At 33.6% G+C, this 20,923-nt stretch overlaps 2 protein-coding genes across 2 annotated transcripts; both read left to right on the top strand.

Annotated features, from left to right (window-relative positions):
* The first annotated feature begins 4,816 nt into the window (after positions 1 to 4,816).
* Positions 4,817 to 11,980, top strand: LOC109102631 (maturin-like). Its single transcript, XM_019116020.2, has 3 exons — positions 4,817 to 5,168; positions 8,194 to 8,316; positions 8,741 to 11,980. Exons 1-3 carry the CDS (start codon positions 4,998 to 5,000, stop codon positions 8,846 to 8,848), a joined length of 402 nt encoding a protein of 133 aa, XP_018971565.1. The 5' UTR covers positions 4,817 to 4,997; the 3' UTR covers positions 8,849 to 11,980.
* Positions 11,981 to 12,942: 962 nt separating this feature from the next.
* LOC109102629 (E3 ubiquitin-protein ligase znrf2-like) lies at positions 12,943 to 20,503 on the top strand. The gene is made up of 6 exons (XM_042745341.1): positions 12,943 to 13,046; positions 13,181 to 13,461; positions 18,047 to 18,145; positions 18,427 to 18,532; positions 18,617 to 18,685; positions 19,886 to 20,503. The coding sequence occupies exons 2-5, from the start codon at positions 13,182 to 13,184 to the stop codon at positions 18,678 to 18,680; spliced, it is 549 nt and encodes a 182-aa protein (XP_042601275.1). The 5' UTR covers positions 12,943 to 13,046; position 13,181; the 3' UTR covers positions 18,681 to 18,685; positions 19,886 to 20,503.
* The last annotated feature ends 420 nt before the right edge of the window (positions 20,504 to 20,923 follow it).

Genomic DNA, 20,923 nt, shown 5'->3' with positions numbered 1-20,923 from the left:
GACATAAAAAATATATTGAGGACACTACAGGCACTAAACTGTGAGTCTTTTTTTTAAACTCTAAAATCCCAATGATTTATAAATATTTATAACTCTCATTCTGTGTATGTTAGCACATATAGGTGATTAATGTCTTTGCTGGTTTCTTCTCAGTCAGTCTGCACAATACTAAACAGGCATAAGTTTTCCTGACTGAATCCAGTTTGCTCTTATGTGATGTCAAAACAAAAACTCTGTGTCAGACATAAACACAGACACACTGATGCTCAGATAAAGTTAAATTATTATTAACACTCTGCTTTTCAGGAGCCTGTTTACAGTTCATATAATATAACCCCCTTTTACTGTAGTCCTAAAAAATGTATTATATTAAAATAACAAAAAACAATGTTTCTTCTTGAGATCAGATAAATAAACAGATGAGTAGATGAAGAAAAAACATCAGTTTGTATTGTGAAGTAAAGTGTGAGCATACTGACCTGCTTTAGTCAGAGAAAAAATACCAAAAGCTAGACTAATGGCGCCCTCCAGAGGAACAGAATAAACATACAACTGAAATCTTTTCATTTGGAAAATGAGTTCTAACCTTGCAGTCTGGTTCTAACTATTAACTTTAAGTCTCTGTTGACCAAATGTAATGTCTATGATATAATATAGAATATAGAATAGAATATTCGTTACAAAACGATTGTTATTACATTTAGGCAAGGCAAGACAAGGCAAGTTTATTTATATAGCACATTTCGTACACAATGGTAATTCAAAGTGCTTTACATAAAAGAAAGTAAAATAATCATTAAGAAAAATAATAACAAAAATAAAACAAGCAATTTTAAAACATAAAACAAGCCATTTTAAAACATTGGAAATTATTTAAAAATTGACTTATTTAAAATGAATTTAAAACAGTTAAAAATAGAAAATGATTTTACATAAAATACAGTGAGTACGTAAAATACAGTGCAATCAGTTCGGACATCGCACAGTGCTCATTTAATAAATGCACAGCTAAACAGATGAGTTTTGAGTCTAGATTTAAATGTGACTTAAATGTGATTTTAAATGAATGTATTATTTTTTAATTATTATGATGTTATATATATATATATATATATATATATATATATATATATATATATATATATATATATATATATATATATATATATATATATATATATATATATATATATATATATATATATATATATATATATATATATATATATATATATATATATATATATATATATATATATATATATATATATATATATATATAATTTGATTAATATATATATTTCAAATATAAATGATATATTTTAAATTTAAATTAGATTAAATTATTATTTTAGTGTTTGAATTATGTTGTTGTTTCTACTGCTGTTAAGAATAATTCATATTTACTATATAAAATCAAAATGAGATGAAATTTATTATGATTATTGATATATTTTGATAATATTCAGTAGGCGTGCTGTGTAAACAGTTCAGTTGGGGGAAAGCTGTCTCTTTAGAGATGGTTCCTTGTGAAGCTGATGACGATGGGCGCATGTGTTGTCATGTGACGTCACTCTGCCAGAGGACAGGCGTTGTTCTCCGCACAGGAGGCTGAAGCGTATGGAGTCAATATAATATCACATATATACGCAAAAAAATAAAGTTTTGCAAAGGAAAATAAAGTTTTGCAAACAAAAATTAAAGTATTGAAGAAAATAATTTTGCTTTTTGCAAACAAAAATAAAGAATTGCAAAACATAAATGATACCGCGCGAAAGCAATGATTTTGCAATACATATTTTCCATGGTCATATCTACAATTTTATTTGCAACACTGATTTTATTTTGCGCGTCAGTCTAGTTTGAGCTTGCGCTGCAGTTTTTCCTGTGCGCTTCATTTTTCTGCGCGTCTCGCTTTGTGACACTGTTTTGACGTGGGGGTGGAGTCAAGGGGCAGGGGGCGTGTACAACATGCCTCCCTGGAAGTGACGTCATCGGCCCGAGACGCAGCTCACTGATCCAGGTACTGTCATGATGAGCAGATGCATGCGAGTGGATCGCTTCCTTTTATTCACTAGCATTAAAACATGCATGGTTTCGTTTTATTAACTTTATTAACAAATGTATATGTGTATTAGCAGCGTTTGCTCAAGTTAAAGAAGTTGTTACCATGCACATCTGTTGTTTATTTCTCTCGATGTGCACTGTTTTACTGGCATAAAGTTGGCTTGACGTTGGACGTTCGATATTCGCAAATCTAGGGACCGTCTCTAAAGTTACATGCGAAACTACTATACACTTCTCTAACGTCAATAGCATGCAAGGAGAATGACTAACAGTCATGAAAACAACTGTTAACTGTTCATCCAGGTGTCAACTATAATGCACACCTTTTATATTTTTTGATAATTATTAAAATAAACTGTAAATCATATGTAAAATATTGCTACTTTTCATTACCAAATGGACGTAAACACTAATTTAAAGCTCAAAAGCTCAAATGAAAATATAGCAATATTTTACATATGATTTACAGTTTATTTGAATTAATTATGAAAAATATGAACGGTGTGTATTATAGTTGACACGAAGATGAACACTTTACAGTATGTTTTATGAAAGCGAGTCATTCTGTTCAAATGCTATTGAGCTTAAATTTGTATTTAAGTGCATTCGGTAATGAAAAGTAGCAATATTTTACATATGATTTACAGTTTACTTGAATAATTATGAAAAATATGAATGGTGTGCATTATAGTTGACACCTAGATGAACACTTTATAGTATGTTTATGAAAGTGAGTCATTCTGTTCAAATGCTATTGAGCTTCAAATTATGGCATATTTTAAATTTGAGCCCATTCGGTAATGAAAAGTAGCAATATTTTACATTTGATTTACAGTTTATTTTAATAATTATCAAAAAATATAAAAGGTGTGCATTATAGTTGACACCTGGATGAACAGTTAACAGTTGTTTTCATGACTGTTAGTCATTCTCCTTGCATGCTATTGACGTTAGAGAAGTGCATAGTAGTTTCGCATGTAACTTTAGAGACGGTCCCTAGATTTGCGAATATCGAACGTCCAACGTCAAGCCAACTTTATGCCAGTCACACACTTATAGCATTAAATGTGTATTGTTTCATTTGGTTAACTGCATGTGTATTAACAGTGTTTGTTTAAGATCTAACCTGTGGGAGGACGCCAGCGCACAGAAGCGTTCTTTGTTCACATTAGTTCAGAGTTACTGCTAGTTTTAATGTAAAATTATGCAATTCACTTCATAAACTATAACGTACATCATTAAAGAGGTCTACGACTCAAGTTTTATATCGATCTCGACTTCGTTTTTTCATTTACATAACTCCTGGCATAAATTAATAAATGACTGTCATTGTAAGATAAAAAAAAATGAAGCTCGAATCTTTTTGGTTTAATTTTGCCACGAGTTTAATGCATAAACAAACCCGCGTGACCATAGCAACCTGAGATTATCAGAGATTGATCAAATATTTTTATCCATCCCACAGTCCGTTGATCGTGTCTTTTTATGTAATATATGTGCATATAAGGCTTTTATTATTTTTATCATTATATATATATAATATATCCAAGTGGATGCTGCACACTGCTGGTGGTTGAGGAGAGACCCCCAACATGATCGTACAGCGAATTGGGTGTACAACAATACATTATAAAACGCTATATAAATGCATCATTAATTTATTCATATAGGCTAAACGTATATATAATTGATAATAATATTATATTAAATAGGGCTATATTTTTATATTTATTGTTATGCTTATTTCCCCTTTTAATTCGTGTATTGCTTACCTAATTAACGTTCTTTGTTAAATTAGTGTTTTTCATTTACAAATGAAACTAGCGAATTATTCATTTATAATTCTAGTATTTATTATTATAGGGTTATTGTTAAATTCATCCTCTAAAGTGCACTTTAATGAAAAGTGTAATGAAAAGTAGCAATATTTTACATATGATTTACAGTTTATTTTAATAATTATCAAAAAAATATAAAAGGTGTGCATTATAGTTGACACCTGGATGAACAGTTAACAGTTGTTTTCATGACTGTTAGTCATTCTCCTTGCATGCTATTGACGTTAGAGAAGTGTATAGTAGTTTCGCATGTAACTTTAGAGACGGTCCCTAGATTTGCGAATATCGAACGTCCAACGTCAAGCCAACTTTATGCCAGTAAAAGAGTGCACATCGAGAGAAATAAACAACAGATGTGCATGGTAACAACTTCTTTAACTTGAGCAAACGCTGCTAATACACATATACATTTGTTAATAAAGTTAATAAACCGAAACCATGCATGTTTTAATGCTAGTGAGTAAAAGGAAGCGATCCACTCGCATGCATCTGCTCATCATGACAGTACCTGGATCAGTGAGCTGCGTCTCGGGCCGATGACGTCACTTCCAGGGAGGCATGTTGTACACGCCCCTGCCCCTTGACTCCACCCCCACGTCAAAACAGTGTCACAAAGCGAGACGCGCAGAAAAATGAAGCGCACAGGAAAAACTGCAGCGCAAGCTCAAACTAGACTGACGCGCAAAATAAAATCAGTGTTGCAAATAAAATTGTAGATATGACCATGGAAAATATGTATTGCAAAATCATTGCTTTCGCGCGGTATCATTTATGTTTTGCAATTCTTTATTTTTGTTTGCAAAAAGCAAAATTATTTTCCTCAATACTTTAATTTTTGTTTGCAAAACTTTATTTTCTTTTGCAAAACTTTATTTTTTTGCGTATATATGTGATATTATATTGACTCCATAGAAGCGGGTCCACTACAGCTACAGGCCGATATGAGACAGTGAGAGCGCAGCAGAAGCAGAACCAGAACCGGAATCATCTGCGATCACCATGACGACGCTGCCTTAGTGCTCAGCATCCGCATCCTCAGCATCATCCGCGGCTCAGGTGCGCCGTCAGTGCGCCGTCAGTGCGTCAGGCAGGATGCAGTTCAAAGAGCTGGTGGACACCGCCGAGAAATGGTGCTCCGGGAATCCGTTTGACCTGATCTTCGCCGAGGACGTGGACGAGAGGCGGCTGGACTTCTACGCCGAGCCCGGGATCTCGTTCTACGTGCTCTGCCCGGACAATCTCACCGGAGGAACCGATAATTTTGTAAGTATGACATAATCGAGCAAGAGCCTCGGGAGGAGGGGGAGCTGCGCGCGCGCTCGCGTGTGGATGCTGTTGTGTTCTAAATGCTCTCTCGTCTCAATTACAGAAAGTACTGTGGGTTTTGGATGTGCTAGTATGGTGTTAGCACGGTTATTAGACACAGGGTAGAACCATCCTGTGTAAAAGGAATTCAAATATATGCTACAAATGTCTCGTAAACAGTGACGCTCGATAAAGAATATTTTTGAAATTGAAAATATATTTAGTTTCAGCATTTAATATACCAAAATATATTTCAAAATGTACTTCAAGGGCAAGAAAATACAGTGAAAATTTCAATATCGTAGTGACCTATGTGAATATGTGACCCTCTCTGTGAAATCCAGGCTCTAGTCTCAAAACCTAATTATGAGATAAAAAGCATAAAAGTTTGATTTCAACCATTAATTTCACTATGATTTCAATCTTTGACATTCAATCTTTTACTCAGTCGATATTAAGATATCAAGGTTACATTTTCACAGAATGTTGTTTAGCTTATGAAGGATGATTTTATTTAGAAAACAGTAAATCACACACACACACACACACACACACATACACACACAAAAATAAATTGATGCCAGAGTCTATCTCTCTTACACACACACACACACACAAAGTATATTGGAGTATAACAGAAATATCAGTAACATGGTATATATTGAATACTATCACTGTAAACTGGTATTGCTGAAATACTTTTTATTTTTGCATGTGTTTTGAGGCCTTTATCTCAAAGCAGATGAAATGATGTCATTATTTTTGACTGCAGCACTCTCTCCATACATGCTCAGCTGGAGTTTTGGATGTTTCGAGGTTGTTTGCAACAATTTCATTTTAGGAGTCTATCCAGTGTATAGACTGATGCTTATATCCTAGTCAGACAAGCATGGGTCATCATTATTGCAGGTGTTTATTCAGCACAAAGGTCTTAAGCTGCACAGTTCCCCAGGCAATGTCACCAAGGAACAAATAGTGCAGATATTCTCAGTGTTTTGTGCAGTGATAAAGTTAAATCACATGCAGTATTTGCAGTGATGCTCCTCTTGCACATGTCTGTCATGTTTGCTTTCTATTCAGCAATCAGTTTAAAGGTTTGAAATGAACCACAAGAGTTTACTGTAGTTCCCTCACGTCACACCACATGACCAGACCGCATCAGACCGCTGCACCAGAGTCCCAGAGCTCACAAAAACATCAGCGCATGCTTAGACAGGGATCTAATTACTCACGCTGATCAATACACAGTTCAGCAGGATCACAGAGCTCGAGAGGGCAAGAGATTGTACTTTATTCATTTATTACACTGCATAAAAAAAGTGCGGTGCAGGTGATTTGATAATGTTATCCAATATCCAAATAGCTGTTTAGACATTATTTTAGCAAGCTTGCATTCAGTCTAGCTTTCTTGTAAACACTTTTCACAGTCAATTTCATTTAATTCTGATCGAATAAACTGTTCACTTGGAAATATGTCGGATTTTAAGTATAAATATCTCTGATCTATATTGAATATCTCGGATATCTCTGGAGAAAGACAGAATGTGTAGAATTCATTCACCATATGTTGATGTTCCCTGCTCAAACAGTTAGTTGGGCTTGGACACAACAATATTAATAACCTTTTGTTAAGCTTTTGAATTCTGACGAATTTTATATCTCTCATTGAATTTGAGTTTTTCTGGTACACATGCATGTAGAGGATAGCCATAAAATCACATGCACAAACAGCTGAAAAAACTCAATTTTTGGTTTCATGAATTTTGTGATCATCTTATATTTCCCTTATATTCACCAGAAGGACTGAAATATCAGCACTGTTTGCCATGCACCTTGAAGAGGGAGCTCCAGAGATTGATGATGTGTTGTGCATGTCCTTGTTCTCAAAAAAGCAGCCAAAATCCAAAAATCCTAAAGTTTTTAGAGAGCATTTAGAGTGACACACATTAACTAAAACAGTCCTTATATCAAAATAAACATTTATCTCTGTAATTTATAACAGTACGAACATCAGCTTTTTTTGTTATCGTTCTCTTCAAATTGCAATAAACAGAAAATGTTATGTATTGCATATCTATTTAATAAAACCATAATGGTGTAAACTTATTTTTTATTAGAATTCTCTTTTCTATTGTATTCTATTCTATTCCCTCATTAATCATTTTTCTCAAATGCAGTTTGGTAGGAGAAGATTATTTGGGCCATCTGCTGAAAAGTGGTCCCTCTCGCTCGGATAAATATAACGGGACAAAGAGTTTTAGTGTCCCAGATTCTCTGCTGGAAGCTCAACTTTGACTTCAGAGAATTCCCTTTAACCATATATGGACATTTTATAAATCCAGAAATAAAAATATCAGGATGTTTGAGTTAAAATATTTTAAACACCTGTATAATTTTAGTCTGATTGTAGTTTCCAAGTGACAAACAAATGATCCCTATTGCAGATGCTATCATCAATCAGATTTATTAATCAGCTTTTTTGTCAAGTGTGCTTACACACACAAGAAATTTGTCTTGGTGACAGAAGCCTTACATTGCACATACAGGATGACAAGAGACAAGACACGGGTAACAAAATCAACAAGTGATTAAAAATAAATATGTGAAAACAATAGACAAAAAGACAAGATATGTAAAGGTTTTCAGGAACATAAAAAAACAGTTTACTGTGCTTTGAAACTCCATGAAGCACAAATAAAAAATTGACATTTACTGTACATTTATGCTGTATATATATATTGGCAGGTGCTTTTATACAAAGTGACTTACATTGCATTTAATATAGTTTTTATACACATTTTTAACAAGCACTCTCTGAGAATCGAACCCCTAAACGTGATGTTGCTGGCGTAAAAGAAAGTGTATATATTTATAAGACACCAAATTTAGATAAATAAGAATTTGAGGAACAAAATAGAGCAGTTGACATATGAATATTTGGATTACTGTGAAATGATGTGTTTGACTGTATGTGTGTTTTCAGCATGTGTGGAGTGAGAGCGAGGAGTGTCTGCCCTTCCTGCAGCTGGCGCAGGACTACATCTCCTCCTGCGGGAAGAAAACACTGCTGGAGGTGCTGGACAAAGTCTTCAGAGCCTTCAGGCCTGTAAGTCTCACTCTACTGTAGATTTCTGAATAATAATAAACACAATAAACAATTATACAGCCATGTAATGTAGATCATCAGTTTAACTTTATAATGCATAACCTTTGCCAAGCAGTCCATGTACAGTAAGCTGTGAATGCTCAGCATACCCAAGCAATTTGAGAGATATTGAGATTCATTACTATAAATTCCCTTGTCATTTGAGGTGTAACATAGGTGTAACATGTGTACAGATGTTTTTTAAATGTTTCGAACATTTGTTTCAAACTCATGCAATCAGATTTTAGAGCCAAAACTATGTTTACAATCTTATGATGAAATCTCTGGAATGTCAGTGCATGTTACATTTGAATATTCTGTTTTGTTCTGTTCTAGTTTGATTCTATACTGTTCGGTTTGGAATGATTGTGAAATTCTTCTACAGCTCCTGGGTCTTCCAGATATTGACGATGACGCATTCGATCAGTATCACGCAGACGTGGAGGAGGAACCAGAGCCAGACCACCAGCAGATGGGTGTGAGCCAGCAATAATGCCCAGCAGAGAGGCTCCGCGCTGGGCCACAGTCTCTGCATCGAGCCCTGCTCTCCTAACCTTACTCACCTGGCTCTTCTTCTTACAGTATACACACAAACACACACACTGCATCATTACACCCTTTAAAATCTGGACAGCTTTTCCTGCACCCTGATTTTAACTCAAGTGATCATTATTTTGATCAATATTATTTCTCATTAACCTCTCATCACATTTAAGCAGAGACAAAACAAATATCTCATTCCCAGCATTCATAATATTTTTTTCAATAATCTGGAGGCAGTAGATTAGAAATGTATGTTCAGAATGGAATACCAGTGTACTGCATACTGCTGCATTGTCACTTGACCTCATTATGTTGCATGTTTAATTCAGTGGCATACAGTTGTCAAAATTACAGTAGGATGTTTTGTATTCGCATCCAAATTTGTGGTAAAAAATGTGTAAAAGTTGCAATTGGTATCACGTCCTATTCATTCATCAGATTGGAAATAGAAGGTAAATGCTGCATATTTTGATAAATTCTAACAATTAGACCAGGAACATGTATTAAGAAAGTAAATGGGGTCAGTTCTATTGATTTCATGTAGTGAATCTAGATGTCCATTGTGGATTTATTGTACCCTTGAATAATACATTTACCCCAGATCTTGTCTTCGTATTGAAATGTACTTTAAATCACTCTGAAATATCTGCTAAATGACAAATAACCAAAGCTGACTGCAAGTGCATATAAAGTATCTGTGTTTTCAGGATCAAATTAAACAAGATCAGAAGGTAAAGTCCAAATATCACTGATTCAGAGGTGATGAGGTTATTGTGTTTTATGGGTGGGTGAGATGTTTAAACAAATCCTCGATTAATCCTCTCTTTGCCTTTATTGTCTTTTGATTGTATTAACATCCTCTGAGTTAAGAAAGGTCAACTCGAGAGTTTAACCACAGAAAGGTCAAACTGTGTATCTAGGTCTAAACTCTTAAAATAAAGGTTCTTCTGCTGTTCAACACTGAATCCAATTCTTATCAAGATCCATTTTTGGTCTCATCGGGTTCTTGAGTTGATATAGACTTCTTTAAAGGTGCTCTGTATGATTTTTATATATAATATCAGCACACACTCATTTAAAGATATAGGGCCTAATCATAAACTCGGCGCAATGCAACGGCAGGCACAATGCAAGTGTTTTTTGCAAGTTTCAGTCTGATGCAGTTATCATTTTCACATCCAGTGCCACGTTGCTTAAATAGCAAATGCACTTGTGCAGACATGCTGGTCTGAAAACGAGGTGTGTTCAGGTGCATTGTTGGTGCGTTGCTATTTTGACGCAAGTGAAAACGATTGCACCTTTGACCAAATAAAACCTGGTCTAAAGTCAATGGTGCAGTATTTTTTTTTATAAGGGGCGTGTTGGTATTATGCACCAAATGCTAAATGTTAAAAATGAAAGGATTAAAATGTAAAAGATTATTATTGTGTACGCTTTAACCTTCCTCTTTGGAGACGCGTTCAGTCACAACTGGCTTTTAAAGGGAATGGGAGATGAGACTCTGATTGGTTTATTGCACGTTTCGCCCCAAAACACACCCATGACTCATTAAGAGAATAGGTACAACCTATTAAAGGGTAAAACCTTTGCTAAAAACTAGTAAAAGTGTTTTTGGACATGCCCTAAGTGAGTGCACCACCGCCATGCGCTTAGATTAGGGTGTGTTTGTTATTGTATGTAAGCCACGCCCTTTGAAACTTATGCCCCTCCCTGCATTTATTATGAGGCTGCGGAAGCGACCTCCCACTCCGATTTGTAAAAGCAAGCTGGTGGAGTGCAGTACAGAGCTTTCTTTTAAAGGTGAACATCCACATGCACTGGTTTTATATTTGCATAAAACCTCCTCATTTGGCATTGTTTATAAAAGCCACATTTATCTTAAGTTTCGTTATCTTGCTTCTCTTTTTTTTATGTTGCGCTAAAGGGGGCGTGACCAAAGCACACATTTGTTTTGAGAAGGGCTGCTCCCCTGAGGACCACCAAGTTGAGAAACTGTAAAAAAAACAAAAAAAATTGTTGATAAATCGTATATAGCACCTTTAAAGGAAACTTAGATTAGGAAGTTATTGAAATCAGTTTTTAAAGCACCAGATCATATATTTTTTTTTTTTGGCAGTTGGAATTTTCCTGAAAAACCTTTATTTTTAAGAGCAGGCATATATATATATATATATATATATATATGGGGGGGACTGCTGTGTTATGGTCATGTGACCTGATGCAGCAGTTTCCATGACCTGTTTAAAGCATCATTTATTTGCTGTCATCTCAACAAACAGGACTGCACAGACCGTGCCACAGACGAGGTCAGCAGAGGCACATCATGTTTCTTCAGGACATACTGTATGTGAATTTGCTGACGTTGTGGCTGCTAAACTTCCACTGTCTTCTGCTTCCATAGTGTCTTCTTGCACACACACAGTCTAAAGTGAAGCGTAGAGATGAATTATACCAACAGTGTGTTACTCAGATCAAAGCTGCTGTTTTTCTGTCTTTATTTAGTTATGTAACACTTAAAGCTCTGTACCTGATTGTGATATTTATTTTATATAACTGTTTATTTATTTGTCCCATGGCCTAAACTTCTCAACGTTGCCACTTTTTGTGTAATTTTAATTTATTTTTGCTGGTCCATTTAGGTACGTAGCTTTACCTTTCAAAGATGTATTTGTTTTGTTTATATGTATTCATTATTTCACCTGACTGTCATTATTGTGTAACAGTTAAACCTTTATACTGGGTTTGTGATTTCTATTTTATTTATTATTTATTAATTTTTATATATTGTTTATTATTAGTTTACCTGTTTATGATTTATTTATTTATTTATTTACTCCTTTGTGTGTTTAAATCCAATTGTGGATGATATTTCTGTCACCTTTTTAACTAATAATTTAATTTCTGAGAAGATTGTTCAAATCTTACTATGTGGTAATTGGAAATACTGTACTGTTATTGATTTTAGATGAATATTGATCAGCCTGTCTAGAGTCATTTAGAATTGAACTGGAGTAAAATTCATTTGGGTCAGCATGTAATGTAACCTGAAATTCAACAATTAAATTTTAACCTTATGAGTGTATTCTCTATTTCTCAGCCTTAATTTCATAACTGTGTTTTCATAACTGGTCAAACCCTGTTTTTTCCCCCACGCACCAATAGGCTGTAACCTTTGACATGAAATATTTGCATAGTAAAACCGCTGACTAAATGCAAGAAGGTGTTAAATGTGAGAAGCCATGTAAATTCACTCCAAAAATATATAGACCCACATTTAACACATTTAATTACAGTTTTAAATAAACTTATGAACTTAATGTGATGCTTATTCGTCAGCCATACGTAAATAAAATGGGTAAGATTTCTGCTTTCAAAAAAGAAAAAAAAAAAGTCAGTTTGTTTGGCTAATAACCATTTGCATCTGTTTTGTTTAAATGGTCATATTTTCAAAATGCATGGAAGGCATTTGTATACAGAATAAAGAAATGTAGAAATCAAGAAAAATTAAACTGGAGATGGAAAATGGGAAGACTCAAGAATTACAAGTAGAACTGGACACAGGATTGAATGGAAATCTATTATCAGACAGGTTTATGTGTAAATTAAGGTTTTGTTTTCACATATATATTATTTGGTTTTTGTTTATTTTCATAAATAGTTAATTTTTTTTTTTTTTTTTATTTTTTTATTTTTTTTTTTTTTGTTTGTTAGATATTTTTTTTGTTTGTTTGTTTGTTTGTTTTTGTTTTGTTATTATTATTAAATCAAAACAACCCAAATGCACTTTAATTGATATTGGAATGCAGGATAAAAAAATTAAAAACGCATTTATCTGTTTTTGCAAGTGAACTCTTCAGATTGTGGCATGACAGATATTTTTACAGCAATGCAGAGCATATAACAAAACAATAGGCTGCAGACAAAAGTACAACTATACAGAATATAACTCTGGAAAAAGATAGAAGAGATGGAATCAAAGAGGTGCGGTGTTGAATGTTTTTAACTTACTCATTACTCGTCATACTCCATTTCAGTATGTGGCGCTAGCGCTCCATAAAAACAATACAAACAGCAGCAGCGGCTCATGTGATCTTTGGGGACTTTTTAAGTTTGTTTGCGGTGCGCTCGACTCACATCGGCTGTCGGAGGTGTGCAAAGTTGTTTGGAGTTTCGATTTTTTGCGTGTTTAGTGAACATTTTGCATTAACCGGTCTTTATATATTTTGGGCATCTGGTCCAGTTTGAGGTTCCTAGCTTTTTTAAATACTAATATTATATACAGGATGGGTCCGAAGCAGAGCAGTCCATCCGTGGGGGTTCGGATCCGATCTTACTCCGGTTCCGATCTGTCTAACTCTGACGGGCGAGCTGCGGTTCTGCGCTATTACGCGGGCGGCTCGACGGGACAGATCGGTGAACCGGTCCAGTATTCATCGCAGAGACCCGGTCCGTTCATCCAGAGCGCCGTTATCCCGACCGGCGGCCGCAGAGACGAGCCAGACGGGCAGAGAACGCTGCTGATCGGGTCACTACCTGCGCAACTCAGCCCTCACCTGCTGGGCGGTAAGACCCTGCGCTAACTCCTGCCAATTAATATTATAGTATAATGCATTTGATTATTTATATATTATATTATTATATTAAAAGATAATACAACATTTTTATGTAATCACAACAAGCTCATACACCATTTTTTTAAAAAGATAATATCATGGATATATGCATTATAATTTATAGTGATTATAAATTGTTAACTGTATATATGTTGCATTATCTTATTATGCCTTGTTATAATTAAGTTCATGTATGTGTTATGTTATATTATAATGTTGGTCTAAATTATCAGTCATTTAGGTCATGTATACTTTATAATTTAATTATTGATGAAGTCATATGATTATGGTATGGTTATGATGCCAATAATTCCATATGTCAATACATTTTATTATAATTTACCTCACTGGTTCTATATGGTTACTTGATTATGACAGTATCGTACTTAAAAACATTTACATTAATGTATGATATTGAAATCTTATTTGATTATTATAGAAGCTTATCATAATAAGGTCATGTGTTTATATTGTATTTTATTTGATGTAGGATCATTTCAAATGCATGACTGGATGTTGTTTTATGGCTTATGCACTGATGGTTTTATCATATGTGTGTGTTTCTGCATATCATGTTCTGAACGGCCTGTGATCAGAACGCTGACTGTTTTGTTGTGGATTTTTATGGTAACTATAAACACAGAGACTTCCTTATCCAAGAAAAGGACAACATGAAAATGTGGCTCCTTAACATTCCTGATCCTGATGTTTATGTGGGTAGAAACAGTGGATATTATGGTAATGAATTAATACTTTGATGTATGTTTCATGCAAGATCTCTCTTTCCAGATAGATTGCTTGAGAACTTGTAGGTTAAACTGCAATGTTTTTTTTGTAACCTTTGAGTGGCAATAAACATTTGGTTCCAGATTTGATCGTATATCGATAATGACGGGTTGTATTAAATAAATCATCCTTGATAGTGGGTCAGATTGATAAGATTCAGAGAGGCAAATTTGCTGATCGGGAACAGACATGTGAACACGAGAGAAAAACGTCTGTGTCAGTCTTATGCATTGCTTTATATTTGACAGTTATTGTATTTGTTAGCAAGACATTTATGAGCCATAGTTCCTGCTGAAATCCTCTTTTATGAGTCATATTTAAAATAGCTGAGCAAGTTTGATTGCCAGCTTTTTGATTTGTGATGTACAGTCTGGCTTAGAAAGTGCATGGCTATTTTATTATTTTTCTATAAAGTCATTTTTAAATGAAAAGCAGCTTTAAAATATTTTTCTGCAGTTGCAATTGCAGCATCAAACCGAAATACAAAAGAGTAATGACTTCAAATTTGAAAAAAAAAAAAAAAAAAAATCACTGGTTTCCTATAAACACTATCTCTTCCATTGGACAGTCAGATAGAATATCTTGTTGGAAAGTGTCTCAGTATTTATACTTCTCATGGAGATCAGTCAGTGTGCTTCTAGCTATAGCAAAGACTGAAGGGGCATTCTGTGTCAGTGCACATGATTCAGGTCAAACTGGAGTGTGAAGGTCGAAGTGCAGGAGGCATGTGTGTGTCATGTGGCTGCTCCAGATGCAGTGTGTTCAGTAAGATGAGTGTGTTCTTCATCAATAATATTTGTTTGCTGTGTGAGTTCACATCATAAGCTTAAAGTGTTGTCAGAAACATGGAAATATGGACAATGGCACGGTTACAGAGAACACAAACAGAATGTGCATTAACTGAAATACTTCAATTTTTATGGTTTGCAGTTAATTAGCTAATATTTGGCAATCTGAGATTCTTGGTGCTGACCAATTAACATAACAGCATTCTCTTCAAAATCTTCTAGCATGTTCAGCTTAATTATTTTTTTATGCATTTCAGTAAATTCTGTGGAAAATATCTAATTTGGGTCTGAAAGTCTTCTGAAGAAAGAAGTCAAGAAATAAATTGATACATTCTAAAAAGTTTGTGAGAATATCCCAAAGTGCAATTCTTAAAAAAAAAAAATCTTACTTTTCAAATATTTTTTTACGAATATTTGAGTTGTCACTGTTTATATATGCTCCTCTTGCATCAACACTTAAAGTTGGCCTGCCCTGAAAACTTTTTTTAATTTTAATTATTATTAGGTCTGAATATGTGACCCTGGACCACAAAGTCTTAAGTGTCAATTTATCTAAATTGAGATTTATACATAATCTGAAGGCTGAATAAATAATATTTCTATTGATGTATGGTTTGTTAGAATAGGACATATTTGTTTGAGATACAGTTATTTGAAAATCTGGAATCTGAGGCTGCAAAAAAATCTAAATATTGAGAAAATTTTCTTTAAAGTTGTCCAAATTAAGTTCTTAGCAATGCATATTACTAATCAAAAATTAAGTTTTGATATATTTATGGTAGGAAATTTACTAAATATCTTCATGGAACATGATCTTTACTTAATATCCTAATGATTTTTGGCATAAAAGAAAAATCTATAATTTTGACCCATTCAATGTATTTTTGGCTATTGCTACAAATATACCCCAGAGACTTAAGACTGCTTTTGTGCTCCAGGGTCACAAATATTTTGCTTTGGCTTTTGAAAGTGAATATGTATTGGGATGGACTTTTGTGAAATTTGTTTTAGTTCTGTGTTTGTGAGATTTTTTTATTTATTTTTTTATCATTGCTATGTTCATGCTCTTATTAGTATTGTTTTAGTTTTATGGCATTTTTGTGTACAGCACTTAGCAATTCCTCAGAATTATAAAAACGTGCACTATTTTTGTTGCATTTTCCATGACAGGAGTTCAGCACTTCAGGTCTTTTTTTTTTTTTTTTTTTTTTTTTTTTAATGCGACATGTTTTAAATGGTTATTTTGTAATGAATGCTGCCAAAAATGGACATTTATTATAAATTATTAACTGAAACTTACAAATGAAAAAGAGGTCCCTGTTTGAGTTGATATTGTAGAATTGTTACAGAATTTCAAATTTAGTAAAAACTCACTTCATGCATAATAATCATAAGTGACCAATCATTAGTCAGTACTCATCCTTAGCAAACAACCCAATATATTGATTAGACATCTTATTTTTGGGGAATTTAAGATAAGTTTATTTATTTATTTTAGAGCAATCAAAAAAAATAAAAAAAGATGTCTTAAATGTTCTTGGGAATGCAAAATACTCTTAACGTTATTCTGGGTAGAAAATAAGAAAATATCTGTTAAAAAGAACTTTATTCTTAATTTATCATGTCATCTGATCTGATTTGCAATGACTTATTTGTATATGCCATATTAAATATACTAGAGATTTTTTTTTTTGGGCTAGCAGTGATCCTTAAGCAACCTTTGTCGTCATAACTCAAGCACATGTTTCACTTTGACCTTTAACCTCCTGTCAGATAAAGTTCCCTTTGTTTCCACTGGGCCACAAACACATAAACGCACAAGGCTCTGTCTTATAGAATGACTTCCTGTAAAACCGTTTATGTCTGTAATCAGTCATCAGTCTGGAGATGTTGCCATGTGTCCGAAGGCTCCTCCCCATCAATACACAGCTGACCTACCTTTTTTTTGTTATATTTACTTCCTGTTAATGTTTGGCAGTACAGACTGACACTGATAATTACAGGTGTATGTGTGTGTGTGTGTGTGTGTGTGTGTGTGTGTGTGTGTGTGTGTGTGTGTGTGTGTGTGTGTGTGTGTGTGTGTGTGTGTAACCAAGGTGTGTGTGTGATTTATACTCTTGTCTCATTACTAACATTTGCCCAGTTTAACTAGTTAGTGATTGATGGGTCAGTGCATTGGTAGTGAATGTGTTCTCTATTATCAAATGTGAATGTGCAAAGAACAGCAAACATGTTCAACACACCAGTTAAACTAACTAGTAAGACTCTGCTCTGAATCTCAGTGCAAAAAGTACTTTATTTTGATGTAAACGTACTTTTGTTTGGTGTTCAGTTTTTTGCTGTCTATCAGAAAAGCATTATAATTAATATGCTTTCAGCTTAATACTCAGTATTGTATTCTGTTGCATATCATGCATATTTTTGGTTGGGTGTTTAATGCACAGAATAAATGTAACGCTCTGTTACAGTGATTTCTTTCCGCTCACTGGATAAAATGCTCAATGCCTAATATATGCTTGTATAGGAGTAAAAAAGGATTAATTCTATTTCCTGTGTTCTATTGAGTCAGGCAGACCTTTGAATGTCTACAGAGGTTTCTATGTGATCATAAAGAACTTTACAGCCTTATAATGAGCTTTACTTGAAATGAAACAAACATGTTGCCAAATCCAGCTTTGTAATCATTTAGCCATGTGCAGCATGCCCACGTGCCGTGAATTTTATGCATTATATTTTGTTCATATTTTAATAACCTGATAATGCACATTACAGTAAATAGACTCGTCTGTGAGATTACAACATTTCCAAGATTGCTTTTTTTATTGCCTTGTAATCTTATAACTGCTGTTTACTGACAGGAACTGTGCGATTATTGCTCAAGTGACCTACATAATAAATACAATTAAAATAAATGTTACAAGTATATCTCAACATGATTTTTGTCTCTTCTGTTTGTTTCAGTTGGATTTGATTGTCCCGTCTGCTCAAAGTTTGTCTGTTCAGATGAAATAGATGATCATATGCTCATGTGTTTCTCCAAACCCAGACTCAATTATAACGGTAAGAACAAGCTTCACTGTCACACGTTGACCGCAGGTAGATCACTTACTGTTCCTGCAATCTTGAGTCTCAAACAGAACTAAAGCTACTTAAAAATATCTGAAATAACAAAAAACTTTAATTTATTTCATGTTGGACATGCAAATTTGTTTCTGTCCTCCACTGTTTATTTCAGTGCTGATTTGTTGTTGTTGTATAACAGCGCCCTCATGTGTCATCAGCTGCTGCTCTGAGCTTCTCTGATGCTGATGGTGATGTTATGATGTTTTCTCTTTCTGTAGATGATGTTTTGTCCCGGGACTCTGGCGAGTGTTCGATATGTCTGGATGACATGGTTCAGGGGGACACCATCGCTCGACTGCCCTGTCTCTGTGTCTACCACAAAGGGTACGAGAAACATTCATTAACACAGTCATACACACACATACCTGCTGTCAGCTGTGGAAATCATCTCATCTTCTGCTCCTCCAGGTGTATTGATGAATGGTTTGAGGTCAACAGGTCGTGTCCAGAACATCCCACAGATTCACATTAAAACAGGTCAGATGTTAGACACTTTTCACAAACAGCAAGTGGAGTGGTGACCAATACATTTATGCATTTTGCAGACGCTTTTATCCAAAGCGACTTACAGTGCATTCAGACAATACATTTATTTATTTATTTATTTATTTATTTATTATTTATTATATATGTGTATATATATATACATATACATATACAGTACAGGTCAAAAGTTTGGAAACATTACTATTTTTAATGTTTTTGAAAGAAGTTTCTTCTGCTCATCAAGCCTGCATTTATTTGATCAAAAATACAGAAAAATGTTTTATATTGTGATATATTATTACAATTTAAAATAATTGTTTTTAAATTTATTATACTTTAAATTATCATTTATTTCTGTGATGCAAAGCTGAATTTTTAGGATCATTATCACATGATCCTTTAGAAATCATTCTAATATGATGATTCATTATCAAAGTTGGAAACAGTTCTGCTGCTTAATATTTTTTCAGAACATGTGATACTTTTTTAGGATACTTTAGGATGAATAAAAAGTAAAAAAAAAAAAAAAAGAAGCTATGTTTTTTGTTTTTTTCTTTCTTTTTTTTAAAATAAAATCAGTACTTTTATTCAGCAAGGATGTGTTAAATTGATAAAAAGTGATAGTAAAGAAAATATATTATTAGAATGTATATTATTAGAATTTTTTTTTTTATTTTGAATAAATGCAGTTCTTTTTAACCTTTTATTCATCAAATATATTAGACAGCAGAACTGTTTCCAACACTCATAATAAATCAGAATATTAGAATGATTTCTAAATGATCATGTGATAGACTGGATGTTACATGTGACACTGAAGGCTGGAGTAATGATGCTGAAAATTCAGCTTTGCATCACAGGAATAAATTTTTTTTTTTAAAGTATATTCAAATAGAAAACTATTATTTTAAGTTGTAATAATATTTCAAGATATTACTGTTTTTTTCTGTATTTTTTGATATTATATCAAATAAATGCAGGCTTGATGGGGAGTTGTTTCTTATTCATTAAAAATAGTAATGTTTCCAAACTTTTGACCTGTACTATATATATATATATATATATATATATAGATATATATATATATATATATATATATACATTATATATAATATATATATATAAAAAAAAAGGCCTATATATACACAAAAATAATAATTAAAAAAAAGGCCATTTTTTTTCTATCTGCAGATATTTCCAGTAAAGACGACCAGCCAGAAGGGCTCAGCTAATGTTTTTCTCCAGTATCTTACTCGCTTTGACACTAGATGATAAATCCGTCATCATCTGAGACCTATATGGACTAAAACCTGCATTGCCAAATCTAAATGAAATCATGCATATACTTTGCACAATTTTGTTAACAAACCTGAAGACTGTTTATCAGTAATCTAGCTGCCATTTTTATACATGGAGCTCTGTAGAGATCAGATGGTGGACTGCAGTATTACTGCTTCATAGGTTGGGGGTAACATATCAGTAGTTTCATGATCCATAACCACAACATGACTTTGTTGAACTGTTTTTAACCAAAGTAAGAGTTGTGTAGAAAAGACATGAATGTAGAGGACGATGACTGACAGAATGTGAGTAAAGGAGGAACATGAAGGACCTAATCAAAGGTATTTTCTGTACGCTTAGATTTTTGAAATTATATTTAAAATAGATGAACCAGTTGTGAATGATTTTGATAAATGCTGTTAATTTTTTTTCCAGTGAGCTGCTGTGTATATAACAGGTGCTAGTTACAAACTATATATGTAATTATAATTTATATATAAATAAATTCTAATGGCTCTGGAATGTAAAGATGTGTCATTTTCTACTTTGTTTCTGAATTACCATTATTCTGTCCAGCAGCATTAGGTGTTTCTATACTATATGTTTATATTGCGTGAATGTGTTTTTATATACATAACTATGCAAAAGTCTTAGGCCACTAGCATTTCCACCAACAAAAATGGTTGTAATCCAGTTATTTCTATCTTTGCTGTAGTGTTTTAGCAGGAAATATCAGTTTACATTTTCAAACATTATTTTTGCCATTAATTCTAATAATCCAGTACTGTAAAAAGATTTAGGCACTTGTGTAAAAATGCTGTAAAGTGAAAAAGTGAAAAGTGAAAAGTGACGTGACATACAGCCAAGTATGGTGACCCATACTCAGAATTCGTGCTCTGCTTTTAACCCATCCAAAGTGCACACACACACAGCACGTGAACACACACC

Source organism: Cyprinus carpio, chromosome B19 (genome assembly GCF_018340385.1).
Source record: "Cyprinus carpio isolate SPL01 chromosome B19, ASM1834038v1, whole genome shotgun sequence".
Taxonomy (NCBI): Eukaryota; Metazoa; Chordata; class Actinopteri; order Cypriniformes; family Cyprinidae; genus Cyprinus; species Cyprinus carpio.
This window is presented reverse-complemented; position numbering and strand designations above follow the sequence as displayed.